This window comes from Branchiostoma lanceolatum, chromosome 18, assembly GCF_035083965.1.
Source record: "Branchiostoma lanceolatum isolate klBraLanc5 chromosome 18, klBraLanc5.hap2, whole genome shotgun sequence".
Taxonomy (NCBI): Eukaryota; Metazoa; Chordata; class Leptocardii; order Amphioxiformes; family Branchiostomatidae; genus Branchiostoma; species Branchiostoma lanceolatum.
In genome coordinates, this window is record NC_089739.1 from 1,231,436 (window position 1) to 1,256,881 (window position 25,446).

Below are 25,446 nucleotides of genomic sequence, written 5' to 3' on the forward strand. Positions count from 1 at the left end.
CTTAGTAACAAGGCACTGTTTACCATTGAACGTGGAGAGGGATTAAGGAAGATTAGTTGCTAAGAGTGGGGAATGTGGCAGCCGGAAGGATGGTTCACGGCTGGTACGTTTTCAGCAGGTCTGGATGAAAGCCAGAATCACGTCAAACTGCAGCATGATGGATGCAGTATGGTGTCCTTAGGATGGTGTAAACACTGATGAAATATATAGTGAGATGATATCATTGCATTTGATTTTTAAGCTCGCAAATGAAGAAGTCAACGCTTTTGGGCCGTTTGCTAATCCAAAGCAAATTATCTTAGGTCTTTCTTCTGCTAGCCAAAATATCACTTTATATCTGCTTATCATTAATGGCTAACAGACTGCAGAAAGATAGATGCCTATGATGTTGTAAACAATGATGTAATAGTGAGATAATATCGTCGCAGCTGATTTGTTGTTAGTCCCCTACTGCGTCCTTCTACAAATCCAAGGCAACTTACGATATGCCTTTCTTCTTACAAAATCACCATCTATAATAATAGTCTACAGCGTGATGGATAAAGTATAGTGTCCTTTTGGTGTTATGAACAATTATCTAATGGTGAGATAATGTCGTCGCAGTTGGTTTGTTGATACACGTGTAGTTGTTTAACTGTAAGGAAAATATCCGGAACAAAAAAAAAAAAATGTCCTAATGACAGATAGATGGGCGGACAGTCGGCTGGATTCCTGATATTTTGTTACAACTATTATCATGGAAAAACAGCTTTTGATAACAGAATTAGATGTTTGTATAATAACATTCGATTCTCTGTTCGCTTCCTTGCTTGCTTGTTTTAATTCACTTTTCGGCATAAAAAGGCTAGTATGAAAAATCTTTCCTCCATACGAATCTCGGTTCCACCTATATTTCCCAATGGCCGGGATTCCTGTACTTTTTTGGGTACTACCAAGACCATAGAATTGCAGTTTTTAAACAAATGAATGAATATGATGAGAAATTTGATTCTTTGTTTATTTCCTTGCTTGTTTACTTTATTACTCCGCTTACAAGCCTTGAGGAGATATTTTCTCCATGTGCATGTTGATGCCTGCAGCTTCTTCTACCAATGGCCGGACAGTCGACTGGATTTGTCTCTACCAGACTAAAAACGCTGACTGGACTGTAGTGAGAATACTTTTGCCAGTTGAAGTTTGGCCACCATAGGTTTCTATCGGCCAACGCGCACGGAGAAATGTTAACCTTGCCGTGGACTGACTCTCCTGACCAACCATTCCCCTTTTTGCCAAATTTTACGATCCATGCCCCCGTAGGAAGGCTTGGTGGAGAGAGTCGGCTGTATTCCTATAACCTTGGCCCGGATATTAGAACTGACATGAGCCCCGGCGGCCCGCATACTGACACAGATGTGGGCACGTTCATTACGAGACCGTGAGAAAGTTTCTATGGCTCTGTAATTGTGTAGTTTTGGGGCATCTCATTGAAAGGAAGGTTTTCTGTCGTATATTATTAATTTAAACAGGGGCCATGCTATCCAATGTGACTTGTCTTTAAAATATTCTATCGATGTTAACGTTTAACAACCGTCATTATGAGACCGTGAGAAAGGTTCTATGGCTCTATAATTGTGTAGTTTTGGGAGCATCTCATTGAAAGGAAGGTTTTCTGTCGTATATTATTCATTTACGTTGGGGCTATGTTATTCAGTGTAACTGGTCTAAAACATATTCTATCAATGTTAACGCTGAATGATCTATAACCTTTATTGTACAATCATGCCCTATAGGGCTAAGTACAGGAATACAGATATAAATGTGTTAATAGAGTACAGATAAGGACACTGACGGACCTCTTGTATTGATCTAAAACATTTCTAAATCATCTTTGATTATGAATTTACGGTTAAATTCAGTTTTCAATGCTTTCCACGGAGCACACAAAGTTAGAATAATTTTATGCACTACGTTCCCTGAACTACAAAACACACACTATAGCAAACCGTTGGCTCACTTGCGCAAGCGCACTAATGATGTTTTAGCGTAGCTTTGTGCTCGAAAGCCTGCACGTTCCCCCCAAAATGTCAACGAAACAAATAAATTTCAAGGCAAATGCTACAAATGTCATCACATCACATCCTCAACTAAGCACCTGTACATAGCCATCTTCATTCACGCGAAAATGGCAGCTTTTTTATGAAAAGCACTTGTTACCTTGAAAATGACACAACGGGAACACTTGCTGACCTTGTACAAGCTTCGTACAAGGATGCTCTGCGCCCCAGTTATGTCCATCAAAAGCAATAAACCATAGCGAAAAAAGGCATCGAATCAAAACACTAGATAACTTTACAATTACGAAAAGATAGAGCGTTAAACAAGGTGCCCTTCCAGTGCAGCATGTGACTTAAAGTTTAAAACTGGCCGGTATTCTAACAACAGATGTTATTTCCCTTGTCCTAAATGATTTAAAGATCCCCATCCCCTTATGGCTGGCCCACATGTAGTCCAATATCTGCATACACCAGCGCCTGCATAGCTTGTACCGAAACGTGCCTGCGAAGTATTCACAAGTGTCTGTCGTAAATTCTGTTGCATTTCTATATGAATTTAAGTGCGCCCTGGAAGAGGGCAAGCAACAAAGGAGTGAGATGAATAGATAGTAAAGTATTTGACAGAGAAAGATAGCAAGACTTTGGTTTGAATGCAAGTGTTGATGCACACTCTACGCTTCCATGACTCCTCAAAATCAGAGCGTACAAAGTGATTTATTAGTCGATAAAATGCTACAGGATACAAGCCTTTAGCTAGAGGTACCTTCGAAAAACTTCCACTTGGTAATTGCCACCTTTTTTTGAGATGGATATTTTCAAAGTCTTACACGACTTCTGTTCAAAGCGACTAGAAATTTACAAGATCCGTATTACTTGCAAAATTGGTTACGTATTAATGAAACATATTACTTTATGACACTTATGTTATACTTAATTTTATGTCAGCCTCACATTTTTAACCTAGCATCATCAATAATCTCTCCGTTGAGAGACATAGTGATACGACCCAGGCACAACACTTTTTTAGATGATCCTGTTCCACTTCGTAACAATTCAGGCAGGACGATATCATTGTGGTGTGAACGATTTGATTTTATGAAGTCACTTAATATGTTCTCAGGCCATAACGTAGACGTTCCAAGCATGGGGGTTTAAAGCCTTTAAGAGGAGTTTTCATCCTTTGCCATTTAAGCGATGAACTTTAGAGTCAATTTGACACATCCTGGTGATCATTTTGGTACGCTTTAAGACGACGAATTGAAGCAAACGATCTTGAGATTCTGAGTTGACGGCAACGCTGTCCCATATCACAGGAATGTAATCACGATGCCTCGGATTCCTAGTGGCTCGTGTTGACATAGCAATTCACTCCGATGCCCACCCCGCGTAACACTTCAATCTCCAGCATAAAGACAGTAACACATTAGTCCACTACCAGACACGATATAACCTCCTAAACTGAACTGTCTCCAAGGTAATGTCTTTAGCATAGCACCAATATCATCAGGTTATGGCGGAGTGTTTTGCATTCCTCCCCACGGCCCGTCAACTACGGGTTTATCAATGCCACCACCGCACGTTTCCAATTCCGGTGATATTCGGTAACGTTCGGGACGTGGTAAACTCGGGGTGAGGCGCTGATACTAAACCCCGCGATCGGACAACATGAAAATAGTATCTATGTGAGGCACGTAGCCTTCATTAAGGGACAGCTCAACCCCGTCGGTATATAAACAAGGCAAGAAGAGGGAACCAAGGCCAAGTTTATATGGGATATAAGCAGTGTTCTGACGAGACATGCCCACCACTGCTCTGCGTTATTGTGAGGTTAGTCCATCAGGAGATTTATAAAGGAGTAGGAAGTCGTCTGATGTTGGTACGATAGGTCTGTATTTGGCTGGTTGGGGCTGTGAGGTGAGGTAGGGTTATGGGATGGGAAGAGCAGGAATGCTCAGGATACACAGGGCCAACCTGGAGGCACGTCGGGTCGGCAGAAGGGGTGATGACTACCGAGAAGACTTCGCGTCTAACCCCGGCCGGCCCTAATCAGAGTTGTAAATCTCTGCTGAGGAGCGACGTTTTCTCCTACTTATCGGTTGACAACGCGGCGAAAGGCGAACAGTACTAAACACAGCGGTGACGTTTTTGAAGTCTTATTTCTGACGTTCGCGGACTTAATTGCTCTTTAAAACGGAACCCGATTGTTTTATTATTTTTGTAACGCCGCCCGACTACCGTCGCGGGCTAGCTGTGTTTGAATAGTCCGAGGCGGGTACGCTAGTCAGTCCGCCCAGTGAGCCTACAGCCTCTGGAATGCGTTTCTTTTTCTCTCTCCAAATATAGACCGCCGCGCCGTGCAGGCAGAGCCACCAGCCCCCCGAGCACCGCGGAGCGACCAGAAAACAAGCGGACAGAGTCGAGGCCTCAGGCGAAGGCCAGAGCGGCACCGACGGGCATGACTTCATGGATATGAGCGAGAAGGGGAGTCTTGAGATCGACAATCGTCTTAAAGAAGGTCTGGACGACGAGGAGAAGGAGGAAGACGAGCGAAAGGATGCGATGGACATCGATCAGACGAACACTAATGGACTGTACGGTGGGCAGGACAAGAACGCGTGGTTAAAGGAGAAGAGGGAGCTGGAGAGGAAAGCGCGCGAGGTGAGTAAAACTTTCCGACATCTACAGGTAGTAATGGAGCTTGTAAGTAGTTGAGAACACATTAGATTTGTACAGTCCGTCAACGTTAGTTGGTACACATAAATGTACGTGTGATACACATGTATGTGCGTGTGATACGGGTGCATTGCTGGTCATATTGTTGTTGTAGTGCTGCGATAGCATCACCCGCTTCCTCAGGGAAGTTAAGGTAAAGGCCGACTGAGGTACGAACGCGTAACCACGGGGCTAGTCGATACATTGCAATGTTTATGATCAATGGATATGTTTGGGTTGGATATTCAGAAAAAAGAATGGGGTTCGTAACACTATGTACGTGCACGGATATAGGGCACACGGAGGGGGGTAGAGCTGACCCCTGGTATCAAAGCAACGCCGCGTCCATGCCATGTTTAACATCTGGGTTGATGTACAGGTCTATTTCCTACACAATTACCTCTTCATTTTTACAACGTCACTCGATAGCGGAAAGATCCACTTTTGGCGCGGTCTGAGTTGAAGTTTATTTGTGTTGTGAGGACGAAAACTTTATGTTTGTATTTTTATCTTCTGACGTAAACATATCGGTATCACGGCTGCTACCATGGAAGCGACCAAACATGCGTAGGGGGGGAGGTCAATTATTCTATTTATCACCACGCTGCGTTGTTGTCCTGCTTTGTAAAAATACAGGATTTGACCATCTTTACAACTCTTCTAGAACTGTGTATACAACAGTAGGGGTCAGTCCAAGTTGTGGTTGTGTGTAGAAGTATGACAACAAGCCATCCTCCCCCACCTCCTCTAGATTAAAAGTGAGCCGGCCCCGATGATGAAGACCCCATTGCCTGTCACCATCTCTATAGTGTTATGTGAAGAACGCACGACATTCTCTGGCTCGAGCTGCTCTACTAAAGCACGAACCATTGATTCGGAATCGTCCCTTTAGCAACCCAGGATGGTTTTACGTAGCCTCGGTGATGTTGCAGTGTGGAGAATGGTTTCAGGTAGTTTCGTTTCGACCAGACTGCTTCAGTGTCGGAGAGTATGTGTTCACGAGTTGGTGAACAAAGTAGCCTCTGTCCAGGGAAACCTAGTCTAGGCTTCCCCCCGCATGCGCAGTTGGTCGGGAAGGATACCTACCGCCGTCACCGTGGTGTGAACGCGTGAACATCACGTCTTGGTGACGTGTTAGAGGGATGAGACCTCCCCACCCCCCTCGGGATAGATTCACCACCCCTAGGGACGGCCACGTGAACATTCTATGACATGCAATCGTCTAAGCAGCTAGGAAACGGACATTTGGTAAGTTACAGAACCTCAAAGTGGTGTTCCTCATGCGCCATAGGCTCCATTTGTTGATTTGACTTTTAGAAGTACTTCTTGTACTCCTCATTGCGTAATGTACATGAAGCTTGTTGCAAGAACATCTCATTCGTCTTTACTTGTGGAAAGTAGAGTTCATGAATCACTGTAAAAAAATCAATCTTGGTCTTGTGATATTTATTTTGTATGATGTTTACGGATGTAGGGTGTGATTTATTACATGATAGTTTACATAATATGCACATCTATCCTTACCGACGGCAGTGTCCAGTTATGTTAGAGTCATAAGGACCCCGTCCAAAGTCATTACGTAAGGCAGCCAATGACAAATAACAGACAAATCACCGATTATATCATCTGTCAGCAAAGCGCTGGCGTGCAGAGTTGTCGACGTCGTCATGAGATTGCCTCGTCTCACGACAACACCGTCGGCGATGAGCTCCCCAGGTCCGGGCGATGAAGTAAACAAAGACACGGAAGCTGTCTCTTTAATTAATGACGCTGCCTTGATATCTCCTGATATGAACTTTTAGCCCCTCCCCTGTGCATACCAGGCGTATCGGCCCGTCTAGTCATATCGCACGCTCGGAGCCATGAGACACCAGGGCTACTGTACGACAAAGGTGTCAGATAGCCTGATACTGTGTTCACCGTTAGGTGTAGAAACACTGCAAGGTTCTAGGAAATACAGTGGATGGTGGCGTTTTGGGTTGAAATGCCTTTTGATGTTGAAAGTGTGAGTCAGGCCGGAAGGCAGAAGCGTCGGTAGGACCGCGCACCCATAGTTCACATATCGGGTTATTTTAGGTCGAGCGAAGCTATTTAATGTGACCTGACCCCTATATTTAGGGACCGAGGAATAGAGCGCGACCATCACACAAGCCCTGGCCGTTTGCGGCATAGCGAAAGCTAGACTTAGACCCTATTACTTTTCAAAAGAGGATTAATAACATGTGTTAAACCGATCTCCAAGCTACGACCTTGTCCAGTGTCCGTGCAAGCATTTTTCAATAGCTTGAGCATGACTGTTACCATCGCGTCAACTGACGCAAAACAAGGATGACCATATACGTCACTTCCGGTCGATGACTGGACGGAGGTCCAAGTGCGGTTGTGGACAGCACGGCGCTTCATATTGAGTCCGGCCTTGGTTGTTACCGGTGGTTAGTTCTTGCGGTTCCTGACTGTTTCCGTCCAGACCTGTGCGACTTTGGGATAGCCAAGATGGTGATTGAAGGCAAGAATGGCTTGACGATGAACCTGTGGAATAATCATCAGGTAAACATGTCTGATGTTTACAGCTTATTCAGCAGCTTCGTTATTTGTTTGTTTCTTGGTTGCAACCGGCGTTGTTGTTCTTTGACGAAGGCAAGAATGACCTTGCGATGCGCCTGTGAAATAACCATCAGATTTAGCTGATGTTTGCAGCGTTTTCGTCACTTTCCCCTGTTTGTTGCCTGCTTATTTGTACTGGGTGCTGTTGGTCTTCGAACCAAACATGTTTTGTTTTTGGTTCTTGTATGCGTGGATAAGCATAAATTCTGATCATGAGTAAGGTTGCTTCTTTCGCATCCGGTAAACAGATCTTAAGTTGTTTCGTCGTTGACTTCTTGATCAGCTTCTTCGGCAGGTTTCTTTATTGGTTGTCGCTCAGTTATATTCGGCGCTGTTGTTCTTCGGACCGGAAAAGAAAATGTTTTGTTTTTGTTTCGTGCATGCGGAATAAGTGTAGCTACCGATTATTAGTGAGATTGCTTCATTCGCATCCGGTAAAAATATTTCAAGTTGTCCGTCGTTGAGTTGCTGATCTGCATCATCGGGTTCACTTTTGGTTGATAAACATACAAGCACTTTATTTAAAATTTTCCTTATCATATTGTTACGGCATGTAGGCATAGATCTTGAAAAGGAATGTTGTATCTAAAACGTTCTTTATTGCAAAAGTGCCGTAGCACACTGTGAGGTTGAAAATTGGAATGGGGCTGTGTCCCAACTCGTCCCAAATCGTTCTCCATTTCAAAACATGGCGTGGCAGGCAACGCAACGGAATAATACGTTCTGAAATACCACAGGGCAAGTTGCGTGCGAACCACAAGCTCAACAGATCATTTTCTCAACAACCGCCCGTAACGGGATGTAGGTTTGGATCATGGGGTAGAGGATCCGGAGGCTGTTTTTCTCCTGCTCAATTAGATTCTTTCCTTTCCCGTCAGTGTTCGTCACATCGTTAAAAACGCTTTAGGAGTCGGAAGCGAGTTGGGACGTGTGAATGGGCTCGCCTTGGGCATGATGACGTCAGTATTGTGGAAATAGAATCATGCGAGGCGAAACACTATCTTTACCTTCTTGCCGACGGTTCTTTTAAAGAGACTATCTTTGATGGATTTTCGTGATCTTTGTTGTTGTTTGAGAAGAACGGACGTCCAAATGAATTCGTACCGATATGTCATTGCCTTTAAGCGTTGGAAGTGTCTAATTGCAATAATCTATATCGTGTATCCGCATTGTTGCTTCTAACGTCTAACGTCTTTGCTTTTTTGCCAAATGTATATTTCAAGGGTTTATCCTTCATACATATTCGGGATCTTTGACTTTGTATTCACGGTGCTGACGTCAAAATGAATCCGCACTTGTGTCATTGACCTTAAACGCTGTCATGTCTAATTGCAGTCTTCTGGAACATTCTGTTTTGGCATCGTTCCCAAATATCTCTGTTGGTGAGTTGATCATTGATATACATGCGTGCTCTTTGACGTTGTACTACCTTAACCAATGTGACGGTGACGTCCTAATGTAGCATTGCCCTTAAACGCCACAGTGTCTAATTGCAGCATTTTGGATCCTATACATGCTTACCTCCTTCAAAACACCCTGTCTTTGCGTCTATTTAAACTTTAGAGGGCTTATCATTGATGTATATCCGTGCCCTCTAGCATTATGTTTACGGAACCAAAGTCAAAATGATGCCCTGGGTATATCTTTTTTCCTTCAAACGCTTTAGTGACTATCGATCAAGTGCTTCAAAGCATATCATCTTTACATCAAGTGTAATTTTAGAGGGTTCATCTCTCATTCATATAAGTGCTCTTTATCGTCTTATTTACAAAACCAAAATGGTTTCCTTTAAATTCTTCAATGTAAACTGTAATTGGAATCTTCTAGATCGTCGATCTGCACGGCACTTGAACACATCTATATTTCACTGTCCGTTTATCAGTCCGGTTGAATCCATGCCAAGTTGCCCTGAGCAGGTGGCCTGATACCCACGAAAACAGCAGACACGGATCAGTACTGCGTGGTTAAAGTTCCTTCTAAATAACTCTCTCCCAGCCAAGTCTGACCACGGTTTCCTTCGGTCATTGCTCCGTGATTTCTTGGCAGGAGCAGGTGTACGTTCAGGTATGAAATATTACGTGCACATACAGTGTACTCATCAGCTAATAAAACTTATGGATGCAGACGCAGAGGTGGAAACATTATGCAATAATCTGCTAATTCATGCATACTCAGGACATGTTTATTAGGGTGCTGTTTTGCTATTATGTAATAATTTGGCTCTCGTCGTATTTTGAAGAGGCGAGCTCAAGTTTCTTCACCGTTGAATGTTTTAGTTTTCTTCTTATGTCCAAAAGTAAACCAGTGCATATCTTTATTTATTTATTTATTCATTTATTCATTTATTTATAAGACTCATCCATTACAGAAAATGGAGGGGGAGACTTTATATTACGATTGCTACATAAATTTATCAACATTATATTACGATTGCTACATAAATTATCAACATTATATTACGATTGCTACATAAATTTACCAACAATTTCATGAAAATGTACAAAGCTGCAGCAAGAATTTTAACAAATGAATAATCCTTGATTTTTATGATATGCCAATTAAGTACACCAATACAACCACATCAGTCTTGCAATGGACTAGATATAACCATTCAGATATTTTCACGGCAATATACAGAGCTACATTCAGGAAGGATTACAGTAGACATTGTTTTTTCTGAGGTTGATGACAGTCAGAGCTGCAATTATATCCACAAAAACATACAAAGCTACAAGAACTATTCTAACAAACGGATTATCCTCAATCTATCTATAGTAATCTCTATCAAATACCCATGGATGTGCACAAAACTACACTAGAATTGCAACAAACGGATAATCTTTAATCTTTTTAATCTCCAGGTGAACCCACTGCAACCGCATCGTTCTCGCATTGAGCTAGATACAAATATATAGAAATTCCTGAAAATGTTTCAAGTTACAGGAGCATTTTGAAGCAAATGTCTCTAACAAACTGACTACGCTAACTATATGGAGCACAACGACCTCTAGGTATCAAGCACCAGGTCACCATGTTACCAGCCTGAGTGCAATACACACTGGAAAGCTATAAAAGTGAGAACCTCATTAACTTGTGTCATTTAGTCTGTACACTTGAAGAAGCTGTCACGCGAAACCGGTCGTGCTACTAGACTGAATAAAAGTCCTACACAGGAACTATATATGCGGCTTCAGATGTCTTACTGAGGGACGACTGCGGTGTTAAAGATGTCGGTTAGCTTGAGGAATGAATCCACTCTACTATATATAGGGAGAATATTTAGAAGGAAAGTTTGGCCACCATAGGGATTCATTTGCAGGCGAGAAAAATGTAAACCTTTACCGTGGACTGACTCTCCTGGCCAATTATTCCCTTTTTACCGCATACACCCGTAGGAAAGTCTGGTGGAGGCTATTAAAGAAGGATAACCATCGATCTTGTTTTCGGGGGTATACATGTGACAGTGAACTGACATTGTTTTGACAATAGACCACTAAATACGACTGTTGGCCATACCTAGACAACCATGGGAGGGCAGGTGTAGGTTAAAAAAGATCTTGTTCAATCTCCAGGTGGATGAGAGTCGGGGACTGTTGTCGGAATTTCGGGGATTGTTGGAGGATCTGAGGAGTCAGCTGTAGAATGAAGAAAAGCAGAATAAGGACAATCACATTGTAACAGACGGATAAACCTTAATCTTTGTCATCTCCAGGTAGATGAGAGTCGGGGACTGCTGTCGGAGTTTCGCGGGTTGTTGGAGGATCTGAGGAGTCAGCTGTAGAAGGAAGAAAAGCAGAATAAGGACAATCACATTGTAACAGACGGATAAACCTTAATCTTTGTCATCTCCAGGTGGATGAGAGTCGGGGACTGCTGTCGGAGTTTCGCGGGTTGTTGGAGGATCTGAGGAGTCAGCTGTAGAAGGAAGAAAAGCAGAATAAGGACATTCACATTGTAACAGACGGATAAACCTTAATCTGTGTCATCTCCAGGTGGATGAGAGTCGGGGACTGTTGTCGGAGTTTCGCGGGTTGTTGGAGGATCTGAGGGGTCAGCTGAAAAATGAGGAGAAGCGGAAGAAGGACATTCACGACCTGTACATGGCCGAGAAGTCCGCCTGGGACAACGAGAAACAACGGCTCGAGGAGAGAATTAAAGTGGTACGACTTTGATTAAACCTACATGTTTTATGAATATCTTAACTTACTATTTCCAGCCTAGTTGCAACTGTAAAACAAGACGATGGAGAACACCAATATATTCATGTAAATTTTAAAACTCACAGAATAATTTTGAGCGTTGTATGTTGAAACTTGAAACAACGGCTGGAAGAAAGAAGTGAAGTGGTCGGTCTTCTTTTAATCCACATGTTTATGAATATCTTAACGTAATATTACCAGACTACGTTTATGAAGGTTAGACATCCAGGTACACAATATATAAAAACAATTCAAACTCTACAACTGGCTAAGATTAGGATGTCAATCGAAATGTCCGGAATCAAATCTCGAAATCTTATCCTGTTGTAGAATTTAAGTTTTTCCATTATGTATATTTCATTGTTCTTCTTTTTTCAGGTGGAGACGAAAGCAACAGAGCCTCAGGTGAGCACCAAAACTCTCTGATGTCATAGTCAAAATCTATAACGGAGCAATTAAATGATTAAATGTTTATGTATTTGATTAAGAGTCCCGTCCCGAGGTGTCATTACACATGGGCAATGGAGACTCCTGATTGGTCGACGCCATCTGGCTATGTGATAATGATATATGTACATCGATCTGTCTCTTGTTATAATTTTATAAAGTATCGATTTGTAGCTTTGTTAAAAGATGACATATCCATAAACATACAAGAACACAAGTCATGATAATTTGTTCTGAAAGTAAAGACTAAAAGGGATAGAGGAGATGAGTATCCATTCCTCGAACTTTCTCTTTGACAAAACAACCATAAAAACCGGATAGACTCATACATTCACGGCGATGATCCCAGTCCCAGGCAGGACAGAACTGCACGCCCTGTATGTGCGCTATGTGATGTGACAGGTATCGTGATCATTCCTTGAGCTATCTCTTTGACAAAACATCCATAGAAGCCAGATAAACCCATACCGGCTCGGTTAGTAACCTCCCCACGCTGCACCCAGTCCCAGGCGCAGTACAGTACTCTCCAAGCAGAGGTTGGTGGGGAAGATTGTAACCTTTTTATCATACGACCCGTTTTTTGTCCACTCTCCCCACAACGATTGGCTGTTGATAGATTGCCTTTGAGCCTCTGATCAGGGGCAGGGGTTGGTGGGGACAGCGGACAAAAAACAGGGCATATGACAAAAAGGTCACAATCTTCCCCACTAACCTCTGCTTGCAGAGTACTGTTCGCCGCTATATGTGCGCTATGCGATGTGACAGGTGTAGCGGCTCGGGTGAAGCGGACACCCACAGCGCGGAGGCCACGACCTCACTTTGATGACGGGACCGATCCTGGTGGTATGGTAAACACTGCCAGAGTTAGCTACTGTCTTACGGCCTGACCATGCCCTTGGCCTACATCTCTTAAGGACCCTTCACTTTTGAATTTCTCTTATTTTACACCATGAGTTTGATTCAGTCTCACTTGATGGAAACTATTTACCGGGCAAATGAAAATATTTCATTTTTATATGTCCGAATAAGTCAAATGCTCAAAAGGTATTTCGATGTTCGAAGAAAGTTTGAATTTTCTAAAGGAATCAAACATCTAATTCTTTAGTCTTTTCTCAAAAGATATATAGATGTATGACAGAGACGACCTCATCCCTTCACTTAGATCTTGACAAATCAGGGAAAAACGCACACATGGACATACACAATCGTGCACATACACATACACATACACACACACGCACGTGCGCGCGCACACACACCCACACACAGGAACATGTACACGCGCACAAACATAGACAAGTACACACACAGACACACTCATGCACACACTCCCGCGCACGCCCACAACCTTCAGTGCCTTAGAAATGAGGTCAAACCAGGTGAGATCAACCTAAGAATAACGCATTATGCGGCTCGAACCACTGTCTCTTTCCCCAGACACACAGACAAGCAGGCAGACAGACAAACAGATGGGCAGACAGACAGACAGATAAACATACAGACAGGCAGATAGACAGACAGACAGGCAGACAGACAGATAGATAGTCCGCTGGGGTGAGGCTAAAACACGTGAGACAAATTTTGGATAACACATCAGATACATGGATGGCTCACAGACTCTGCTCCCTCCCCTCACCCATAAACACGCAGACCCTCCAATGTTTTGAACCGTCAGACACACAGACAAACAGGCAGACAGACAGATAGATGTCAGTCCATTGGGGGTGAAGCTAAAACACCTGAGAAAAAGTTTATTTAAACACATCAGATACATGGATGTAATGCCTGACTCACACACTCTGTCCCCTCCCCCCACCCATAAACACGCAGCCCCTCCAGTGTTTTGAACCGTCAGACACACAGACAAACAGACAGACAGACAGATAGATAGGCAGACAGGCAGATGTCTGTCCATTGGGGGTAAAGCTAAAACACCTGAGAAAAAGTTTATTTAAACACATCAGATACATGGATGTAATGCCTGACTCACACACTCTGTCCCCTCCCCCCCCCCCCCCATAAACACGCAGACCCTCCAATGTTTTGAACCGTCAGACACACAGACAAACAGGCAGACAGACAGATAGATAGGCAGACAGACAGATGTCAGTCCATTGGGGATGAAGCTAAAACACCTGATACAAAGTTTAGCTAACACATCAGACAGATTGATGTAAAGACTGACTCACACACTCTGTTCCCTCCCCTCCCCCCAGCAATAAACACGCAGCCCCTCCAGTGTTTTGAACCGTCAGCAGCATAAACAACCGCCATAACGGTTATATAAAGCCGCGGCTGCGAACTTGAACTTCTGAGGCCATGGCTGCCTGTTTGTTTTCGGTCAATCGCATTCCCGGAAAGGCCTCGTCTGCTGATTAGGGACATTTTGCCCATTCTTCCTGGGGTTGTGACCGACCGTAGGGTGAAACACAACGTGTTTGGGGTTCAAATCAACAGACTGTAAAAAAACACAAACTCTTCCGTTAAGTACCTGCAAGCTTGTGTCGCAAAAATGACTAAAACTTGCAAAGAATTGTCAGATGTTCTGTTTAACATTACCATTAAGAAATTGCGTAATTATACAAAGTTGATTCTGAGTATGAAACCTTTGCGTGATGTGATGTCAACAAATGAAAACAAAGTCGGTTATTTTTGTCCCAGTGGTCGGTGTTGTCTTTCATTTTACGGTCCCCAATGCACCAATTTTGGCAGCGTGTTGAAAACAAGGTCTCGAAAACATCCCATAAAGTCTGTAAGAGTTCATGTAAGGTCTTCAAGATTGCTAGCACTTGAAATACACCAAAATTATCTTTTTACGCTAAGTTCTAGATACTTTCAACATTTTGACGCTGCCTGTCGATCGCTATGGACTAAATGCCGCAGACCTTTTATAGCAGCATGACATTTTTGACGTTATGAGTTTCACATAAAAGTACAAATAGCTTCTGTTGTAAGTGAAGGTCGATCATAGTCTAGTCGCCTTGAGATGTAGAATCAGCATCTGCTTTTGTAAGATGGTTTGAAGACCATCTTGCTTAGTGTCTTAGCAAAGACCAAAGTTGTAAGAAACTCACCGATAGCTGGACACACTTGACTTATTCTATCTGAAATATTTTCTAGAATCATTTATTTGTCGGTGAACTTAGTACATCGATAAATAGATATTTATGATCATCATTCTAACTGCGAGTATGAGAATGTTCAGAATTAGCCCCACTACTATTGTTTAACACACAGCAAGGTATTTAATTTGTACGTTGTTCTATTTCATCTGGTATGTAGTTAAGTATGTTGATGTACCATGCTTCCCAAACTGTAATCGTCATTAACTATGTCCTATAACTATGTCCTTGATCCATAGGCAGTTCCTTGACGGTACCACATTTGTCAAGGTTGTTAGAATATTACCCTACCGGTATAGTTTAACACACATTAACGTATCCATTTCACTTGTACATTGTTCATTCAGCATGGTCAGAAGCAGAACAAGATGGCGGACCTGCTGGACCCGGACATGGAGCGGTGTCAAAGCGCGCCCCCTGGCGACCCGTACGTGTACAGGACGGAGTTGGTGCGAAAGTGGGAGGAAGAGAAGAAGAGTCTGATGCACATGTTTGAAGAGGAGAGGAACCAGTGGCAGGAGCAGCTAAGCAGCATGCAGTCAAAGATACACGAGGTAAGTGTAGCGTTTATGTACTTCAGGTTCAATGTAGCAAACACAATGATACTTTTAGATGCTATCACACCATCGTGATCGACATACTAAGCATCTGTTTGTTTGTTTGTTTTATTTCGATCTCCATCAATGATATCAAGCGGTATCATTTTTTGCCCTATTTTGAAACCCCCGTTTGTGTTGGAATCAAAATGAAGACTCTTTTAGGTCTATGCGGGTAAAATAAGTTTTAGATTATTGCACTTTGTTCTTAACAACTCTAGCTAGAATGGTTTTAAAAAGAACTGTGTCTTGGTGTAAGTCAGTTGCTTTGTGACATGCACGCTCTTCCAATTTCCTAGGTAACCGACAAGCTAGGGATAGATGCACGCCTGTATATAGGAGATCTTGATGGGAAAGATACTTTCGAGAACAGTAATGACCCATTTGCAACGTCGGGCAAAAATAAAGCCATACCTGCACGAAGTATTAAAGACAATGAACGGGCATCACCACGTGAAAACGAACATAGAGAAATTCCACATCCAATGCATCGTAAAGAGAAAGACATCTTTTTAGCTGAACCGGAACCTTCAGTGCATGTGATACCCTTAGAACGTGCGGGATTAGGAAAATCGAGACTGTTAGAAAAGCTGCGTCCACATAAGCGAGAGGGATCATCTTACAGTTCCAGCAAGTTCGAAAAGAAGCTGTCGTCATGGCGACGTAGTCTGGCACCGAAGGAAGTATCACATAAGAAGATACCATCGGCAGAGGAAGCACCAGAAGACAAGAATGTAGAGACCAGGAATAGAAAAGAAATTTGCGTCCAAATTAACACAAAAAATGATGACCATTTACAAGGAACAAGTCCAAAATTTCATCATTACGGACGAGTAAAACCAAGAGTTGTCAATCTATCGGACGATGAAACAGAGGATGTTTTTACACCGGTGAATGTGTTGAACATAGTCCATCAATTTGAGACAAGCTCAGCGCTGACGCATAGCGGTATGCATGATAGACGACCCCGTAGCAGAAAAACTTCAACAGATTCTGTGTCTGGGACCGACGATGAAAATATGTTGAACACAGTCCAACAGTTGAAGACAAGCTCAACACCCATACAAAGCAGTCTGTATGATAACCGACCACGAAGCAGACTATCTTCTACCGATTCGGTCTCTGGGACTGACGATGAAAATGTGGAAAGCAGAGGTTGTTACAGAAAGGAGGAGGTAGAACTGAGAGGCAAAGAAAGGTGTGAAAAGCGAAAAGATAAACCAAAGATTAAACGTATTGAAATAGAAAATGATTTCGAAAAGGATCTGGAGGAGAAAGAAGAAGATACGTGCACTAGTCCTTTCCAGAAGGAGACTAAGATGATGAAATGGCCCTCAGTCGAAGACATCCGTGGGGTCTTCCTGGAAAAGGTAGATGAAGGCGCTCACGTTTTCCAGGAAAGGGACGATGGCGCCACTCAGAAAGAAAAGGACAGCTTCAAATTTGATGAAACAGCAAGAAAGAACAAAGAAACTGTCTCAGAGACTGAGAAAAAAGGAGAGCCAAGGGCTCATCGTAAGGCAGTGTCATGGAACGATTCATCCACTCGTAACGACGATGTTCAAGATGGTGACATCATCCCTTGGAAGGTGAATCCTCTCCTGCGCGGTAAGAAAGACGCAGCCTTGGAGAATGCAGCACCTGATCTTCTGAAAGACCATGATAACAAAAGAGTAGACAGTGGATATAGATCTGATGATGACGATCGTAGAAACGTTTATGACCACCCCGGGACGGACAATTATAAGGAAACAGTACTCAGCAACAGCCGAAAGAAAGATTTGATCAAGATGTTCGAGCAGACAAGGCGAATAGAAGGAATAGCACCTGAACATTTGGGCGTGAGCAACGTTGGATACAACTGGCAGTTCCGCAACATCCCAGCAGGTGAAGCTACTGACGTTAAAATGGTACAGTCTGAACTAGTGCAGCCCGCACGCAAAGCGGTCCCACAGCCGCTGAGGGGCGTAGACCCACGTCAATCATCAGGACCACGTAAAGATGACAGGGAGACAGACCAGCCGGAAGCGCCTCCTACCGACTCCTGTTGGCAAGCCAGGCCCGAAGAAGTATGACATTTCAACACTGTGCAAACGTAACAAAAGACTTTTCCTCTTTCCCTCGTTCTCTCGCTGTTAATTCACCCGTATGGCTCGGGCCCGCCTCTCTCTAGCTCTCTTTTGCCTCATTAATATTAATGACCACTATTTTCCTTTCTTCCAGCCTATGTGATGTTTTACTGTAGAAAGGAACGAACGTAATTGTCTGGCTCTCTCCTACTGTTGAATAATTAATGACCCCATTCGTAATGTCTGGCTGGCGTGTTTGTTGTTGTGGGAGCTGTACTATAGGTGACTAAGTAGGTACATTTATGTCTACTAATCTTAGTATTAGCAGCTACGCCTTTCTGTTGTGTGTAAGCTGGATATTGCCTGTGATTAGACCGTGTATTACACGGTGTTGTATTTGGCTCGTTCTTAATAATATCGTGGGACTGAAATTCTTAGTTATGAGTCACCCATTGTTGTACCACCAGTGGGTATTAGAAATACGCACGACGTTACTACTACCCACTCTAGCTTAGACACTATAGCTTTACCGCGTATCAGAGGATACAAAAACGACTCACGTTATGATACAGTTCAGGTAATCCCTAAATGTGGGGTTCATGTGATCAGGATTATCATGTATGTACTGTGTTTTATTTGCTTGGTCCTTCCTAATGCTTCTATGTACTCAATTATATATCTGCAATCACCCTGCTTAATTCCAGTGATTAACTGTGTTATATTATATCATGTGATTTTCGATGACCTTCTTCTTAGTGTAAAACTGAGTACATCTATTTTTTCTAGATTAAATCTATTATCCTTCAATAACATTATTTTTTGTGTATAAACTCAGTGCATATATTTGTTTAGTGAACTAATTTTGGCGACGCCTCTGGTGTGCAGATTTCCCGTGTCTTACACGTTTTTCTGTGCACAGTTCCGGGCTCTCTCTGGTATTTCTACTCGTTTTCCGTGACACTCTTCTAGATATAAACAATGTTCTGTTTTAGCTACTAATTTTTGGCGACGCCTCTGGGCCGGGGACCTCCCGTATTTAACCCGTTGATCCGTGCACAGTTCCAGTCTCTCTCTCTGTCTCTCTTGTTTTTTTTGTTTTACTCATTTTAAGCGATACTCTACTAAACTACAAGTTTTTCAAGTATTTAAGCTACTTCTTTTTGGTGAAGCCTCTGGGCCGAGGACTACCGGTATCTAACCCGTTGTTCCGAGCACAGTTATAGTGACACTCATCTAGATGTAAACACTCTTTCGTATAAGCGACACTCTTCTAGAACGATTTTGTTCGATTTTGTTTAGGCTACTAATTTTGTCGACGCCACTGGGCCGAGGACTTCTCGTGTCTAACCCGCTATGTCTACAGTTCCAGGTTCTCCGCCCCTTCTCGCCGGTGTTTGACGACCCCGTGCCGAAGAGGAAGCAGTTGGACAGCTCGGGGCTGACGCAGGCGCAGAAGCACAACGCGAACACGGAGGAGATCCTGCGGTGGGAGATCGAAAAGCGGCAGCTGAAAAGGACGCTAGACGAGGTCAGTCTGTTTGTTTGTTTGTTTGTTTCTTTTTGTTTCTTTGTTTCTTTCTTTGTATGTTCGTCATTAAAGCTCAGCTTTTGATCAGCCCCAATGCCACTTTTTATTCAGACAACGATGTATGATAGGGCAAGGGTCAAAAACAGTATTCATACAAAATGGCGATATGTTTTGGTGTGTTTACACTCACGTCGTGGCAATGACGTAAGCACTGGCCGCCATGTTGGATGTTCACACCTGGTCGTTTAAAATTCGACCTGTATGCGTAATTTTAGCCATGTAATTATATGGCATACATGTATGGGTCGGACTCTTCTAGGTTCATCCAGACATGTGCTTCGAAATAACCCTATTCCTTGTAACTTTCATACTGATTCTTTAAAGTCGATGCATGTTTCTCCAGATTTTGTCGTTGCCTTCGTTTTGTTTTAAAGATCAACTATACATATCGAACGAGGCTGCTTTACATAAGGCTATAGATATCAAAAGTAACAGCTGTTTTTATCAAACCACGAGTCCTGATATAACCTGATTTTTACGACCTTCTAATGTATGACGTTAAGCTCTTTTGATACCCTTTCACTAACAATGGCATGTGCAACATTTGACATTTGTAGTGACAAGATGGCATAAACACATGCATTTTGAAAGGCCATTGATGTCTCTATGTGATAGTAAACTGCTTTCATTCCACTAACACCTTCACATGTACAACATTTGACGTATATGATGACAAAATGACATAGACACATTTCGCCCGAATGGCTGTTGATTTCCCTATACGATACTTGGCTGCTTTGATGCAACTAACCTCTTTAGGATTAATGACATGTACATCATTTGACATATAAAATGACAAGATGACATAAACATGTCCGAAAGGCAAGTGATCTCTCTAAACGGTAACCAGCTGCTTTGATACAACCAACCCCTTAACAAATAATTGCACCTACACCATTTGGCATTTGTTATAACAAGATGACATATACACGTGAAGTTGGAAAGGCCATTAATATATTTTTGACATTTGTTCGACAGGCGTTAAGGCAAATTGCTTCCGTTACCGACGACCTTTCGACTTACAAGGTCAGCGGGATTGGGCCTCTCAAAAGGTGAGTCCTTAAGAAATCATGCTCAGCTGCAAATCCTGAATGGGACTAGTATTCAAGACGATCAGCAGCCAAACTTTGTTTAAATATTGCCAAATATGATTTCTATTCTTATGCGTAAAAATCAACCTCTAAAGTCCATGGACTGAAGACTTGACTGAGGGTTATACCATATTCATTCTAACTGTACGCATCCCTCAAAAATTACACTCTTGTTAATTTTTTTCTTTGATTAGTTAAGGACTACTTGCAATATACATGTTTTCCCTCAATAAAATAATGCTGCAAATGATACAAAAAAAGTGTTGGTTAAAGACTAAGTTTCTTTTCAATTTTTAGGTCGAAGTCTCAGAGCGACCTGAGGTCCCTGCAGGAGCTGGATTCCGCCATGGAGACTTTGTACCACACAAGTGGCGCGTCATCAGGTTCTGGGTACACGGCCAGCTACAGCAGCAGGCATCCGGACGTGACGTCAGCACAAACGCTGTGCTCGTCGTCCAATCAGAACAGGGGTTACTATCGCTACGCGACGGAGGTTCCCTATCGTGGGCGCGTCGATGATGTCAGCGGCCCGCCTATTCCCCCACGGTCAACGTCCTTTCGGGCGACGACCGAGGGTTTCGGCGAGGTCAAGACGGCGCAGAAGCCTGCAGATCGCAAACCCAAGAAGTACAGCAAGAGAAGTCACACGGCGCCCATTCCTGACAGGCGAGAGGTGAACGGGAAACTGAAGGGCGACGACCTGATGCACCCGTCCCAGTTCAAGGCCTTGAAGCAGCTGTTCGAGGCGAGGACGCAGAGCCACGGTTTGAAGCCGATGAACTTCGTGAACGGTGCGACAGGACCGTATGCTGTTGTACCGAAGCGGTCCTCGGGCACGGGACGGGAGGAGGAGCACGCGAGGGGGCGGATCCAGCTGAGGAAGTACGAGCAGATCCGCGATGCTCCCTCGCCTGTGCCCATCCTGCCGGGCAGCACCATAGTTCCTGTCGGTGCCGTGCCAGTTCTCGGCATCCCCGTTAGGGGGCTCTCCAAACTCGTGCGCGAGAAGGAGGCCATGAAGGCGCAGGCGGAGCGGGACGAGAGAAACGCGCGGATGGAGATGAAAGACTCCCCGTCTGTGTCCCTAGACTCCCCCACCGACAGGTCCACGACAAGCGAGGAGACGTCGGCGACGCAGGAACTCCTGGACGAGATCTTGCTGCGGAGATCGGACGACCAGCGGACGCCGTCGCCGGCCTCGGACCGGAGCTCCCCGAAGCTAGTCGCGCAGAACGTCCGCGTGGTCTGCCCGGAAAGGGGACCGCCGTCCACCGAGCCCTTCGTTCCGAAATCGGCAAGTTCCGGTCCGTACGATAACGTCGCGTCCTGGCTCGGTCAGTCCAGGATTCAAAATATTAGCTTAGCCCACCACGACCCACCTCTTCACTCTGAACCTCCACTCAAACTGTTCTCCTCCGAGGCGGACACTTATTCCCGACATTCTCCTTCCCTTATGGACACGTATGGAAACTCTGACATTGCCTCCAGGCCTCTAGGGCGCCACCAGTCACACGACACACAATCCTACCTACAAATGGACAGATCTAAGAGCGTTGATTCGCATCTTTCACGAGGCCGTCGCGGCGCGGACGACTTCGCTGCAAGGTTGGTAGAGAGTAGGACCAAAACAGAACGCATTGAGGAGTACCCTTTAAGACGCGAGGAAGGCATGGTAAAAAGTTTAACGTTTCCCGAGGAGAGAATGGTGGAAAGGTCAAAGTCAGCACCGCCTACGAGACATCTCGAGCTCCGCCTGGACGAGCCATCGCGGCTCACGAGCAAACCTCCTCGTCCTGTGTACCCGGATAGACTCCGGAGGTCACCGTCACCGCCAGGCACTCCGTCACGTCTGACCCCTGACCCGGAGAGGTCAATGTCACCGGTGTCGCCCAACGTGTCGCGCAGGCGCTTTGCGGGTGAGGTCAGCAGCGATTCAATCACGTTTCCCGACGGAGGAACCCTAGCGACGAGAAAGCTCACTGCAGCCGAGGAGAGGTACCGGGAGGGCAACCGACTGGCCAGGGCGGCGGCGAGCGAGGACAGCGGCGGCTCGGCGTCTGCGTCCTTCGGGAGAGACACGTACCCGGCCCGCAGCAGGCAGGAGCAGATGCGGTACCAGATCCACAGGGAGACGGGGATTCCCGCGCTGGACAGGAGGCTGGCCTCCATGAGACAGCTTCTACACACAGAGGTATAACAGGCCTATCTGTTGTTATGCATTATCTATCAATCAATTAATCCATTCATCTTTCTTGTCTCTAGTGAATTTACGATCGTTCAACTCCATCATTGATTTTATTCATTGATGAGTTTTCGTAAATGATGATGTTAGCTTGCTGACGTTATTTTGATATTGCGATCTGCATTATTTCCTAATTGCCACAATGCTCTCGTGGATGCTTACTGGTGGAAAATGTATAGGCAAATGGCAGACTCCCAACCTTTCCTTACAATACAGCTTCTATGTTTCTTGTTTGATCCCTCCAGGATCTGGAGGACATCCTAACGCCCAGCTACCAGAGGTACAAGTCAAACGAACAACACCTGAGCTCCTACAGGAGGGAGGAGCACCGGTCTGTTGGAACAGCCTCTTCCGCTGACACCAGTTCATCAAGGAGCAAAGAAGTGAAGCAACCAAAGAAGAAGACAGAGAACACATCTTCTGTTACAAGTAGAGTAAGGAGCAGCTCAGAGGTAAGTCTGTGTTAATTTTTAGCTTGAACTGGCTCCTTGCGTTGCTTGCATTGATTTTCGAGAGAGTGCTTTAGTTGCCAAAGTACGTAGCTCACATTGGACGAGGTTTAGGTAATTGTAAACTGGAAACCATCTTGTGGTATTTGAACATCTATGCTTCAACAGAGGCGTAAAGATCTAAAGACGCAAACTGACACAAGTTGACCAATCTCAATACTTTGTTTCCATGACGACACAGACAGTACGGCTGAATCCAGCACCTCGATTGGACGCCAAATTCTCCCGCCCTCAGCCGGCCAATCGCAGGCTGCCATCCAGATGGTCACAAGTCCAGGATCATCCAATGGCAGACAAGAACACAAACCAGAACGCTACAACAGCCAGCAACGTCCACGTGGCCTCTTCCTCGCCCTCTGCGCAGGCGCCGTTGCGGCTGCCTTCCAGAGGGGAATGGAAGAACATCAACGAAACTGCGGTTTGAGACCCAACTTCCCCCTTGGGCGTCGCCAAAAAATTACAGCTTTGAAAAAAGTCTGTCATTGTATCTAAATTGTATAAAATGCATACTTAGATTTCAAATGTTCCAAATCCCTTTACCTTTTCGAATTGAAGATGACTTATCAGAATCATCTGTCTCTTTGTTTATATTATTTATCAATAGAAAATCAGAGGTGCCTGTGTTACCAATTTATGTAATATTGCTATACTCATACATGAGTGTATATACTACCACATAAACGTCTGGAGATCTTGTAAAATGTATAGATACAGAAATATTTAATTACATGCGACATTTTATATACTTTTAGTCGCTACTTTTATATTAATCATGAATGTTGCAAAGCGACAGTGCCGCACTTCTATTTATAGAGCGTATCTCCGATAGTGTTTTCTTGGAAGAATAGACTCCTGTAATTCGACACTGAACGATAAAAACAGGAGTCTACAACTGCCAAAGACGTAGAGTGAAAAATATAGTGTTACATATTTGTAGGTTGAGAAAAAAATTTCTATAAAGAAAAATTTAGTTTTGACCAAGGTTGGTCCCGTATGCAAATGTCTTGTATCTTTAAAACAGATGCGACTGTGGAATAGTATCTATTGTTGTCACTAGAGCTGTGTAGTCTGGAAAGTAAATAATTACTCCGGACAATAATGAAACCGCATGATATTTAATGTGATATCTAATGTGCGCCCGTTGTTGGGTGGATGCTGTAATATATATGTATATTGTATCAAAAAAGTGGCTTCGAAAAATGTAGGAGGATGACGTCACTACGATGGGATTGGTGTTATATGCGGCTGTAAGCTGCAGAGCAGTTGAAAAACAAAATGGCCGCCCCCACGGGTAGTGGGTAAAAACAATACAGGTTCTTGCTTCGCAGAACTGTGTGTAAGTGGGAGGGGCGTTAATGTGCATGGGTGAAACAGGTCGTACTGAATATGTAAAGAAGGCATGCTGTATGTTAATTAAAGCGTGCAAAACACGCCTAAGGATAAAAGGGTAATATGGGAGACGTTGTTCATGACTGTATATAGGAACCGTACAAGAATCGAGGAGAGTTGATATGATATGATACGGAAATGGTACCGATTCTAGACCGTGTATATGATGACGAGGCCACCCTGAATATATGGAATAAAATCTGATATGGAAAATTCTGACTTATGTATTTCATTATTTAGCGAATAACACACGTATATAAACTGGAAAGGCGAGCAAATACATGATGCTTACCTTCACACGGTCTATCTTTGCAAAATACTGCTCTTTTTACACATTCATATATGGTGACCAGCCCCTGCATCTCTGTAATGCTGGTTGCTACATTATGTAATCGAACACCACAGGATGTCTGCTACTCCGCCAGTAACCATGGTGACAACCGTCTGGTTCAGGTCGTTGACCGTATTCGTTCGGAACGGAAGAAGAGGAAGAAGAAGAAACGTAGCAAAATCAATATGTCTTCCTTCGGTAAAGGTAAACATGAATCGATATCATACTTTCAAATAAAATACAAATCGAAAGCAGCAATGCAAACTAAGAGTTCAGATTTCCTTTCCCTTTATGCAAAAAAATAAACCGTGCCTTTTCAAAATTCGTTCTATTGGTTCATCTCATCATAATTGGCCTCTGATTGTCATAAAGCCGAAAATGATTTAAACCTAGGAAACTTAACATTCTCCCGAATTTAAAAAAATAAACATACACCCATGCGTGCAGCTAGATATCGATAATAACTATTAATATTTAGTTCATTTACCACTGTCAAGTTCGTAAGGATTTGGCT

The 25,446-nt window shown here is 43.8% G+C and overlaps 1 protein-coding gene across 2 annotated transcripts in view; it reads left to right on the forward strand.

Moving 5' to 3' along the window:
• Window positions 1–24,817, forward strand: part of LOC136423859 (rootletin-like) — a 60,478-nt gene extending 35,661 nt beyond the window's left edge. Inside the window, exons 9-18 of one of the 2 annotated variants that reach the window (XM_066412222.1) lie at window positions 4,377–4,691; window positions 11,342–11,509; window positions 11,927–11,953; window positions 15,465–15,671; window positions 16,013–17,782; window positions 19,146–19,310; window positions 20,349–20,422; window positions 20,759–22,652; window positions 22,949–23,155; window positions 23,394–24,817. In XM_066412222.1, the coding sequence (XP_066268319.1) occupies window positions 4,377–4,691; window positions 11,342–11,509; window positions 11,927–11,953; window positions 15,465–15,671; window positions 16,013–17,782; window positions 19,146–19,310; window positions 20,349–20,422; window positions 20,759–22,652; window positions 22,949–23,155; window positions 23,394–23,636 (5,070 nt within the window). In that variant the 3' untranslated portion in view covers window positions 23,637–24,817. The remainder of the gene's footprint in view (window positions 1–4,376; window positions 4,692–11,341; window positions 11,510–11,926; window positions 11,954–15,464; window positions 15,672–16,012; window positions 17,783–19,145; window positions 19,311–20,348; window positions 20,423–20,758; window positions 22,653–22,948; window positions 23,156–23,393) is intronic. The other variant, XM_066412223.1, reaches the window with a different exon arrangement.
• The last annotated feature ends 629 nt before the right edge of the window (window positions 24,818–25,446 follow it).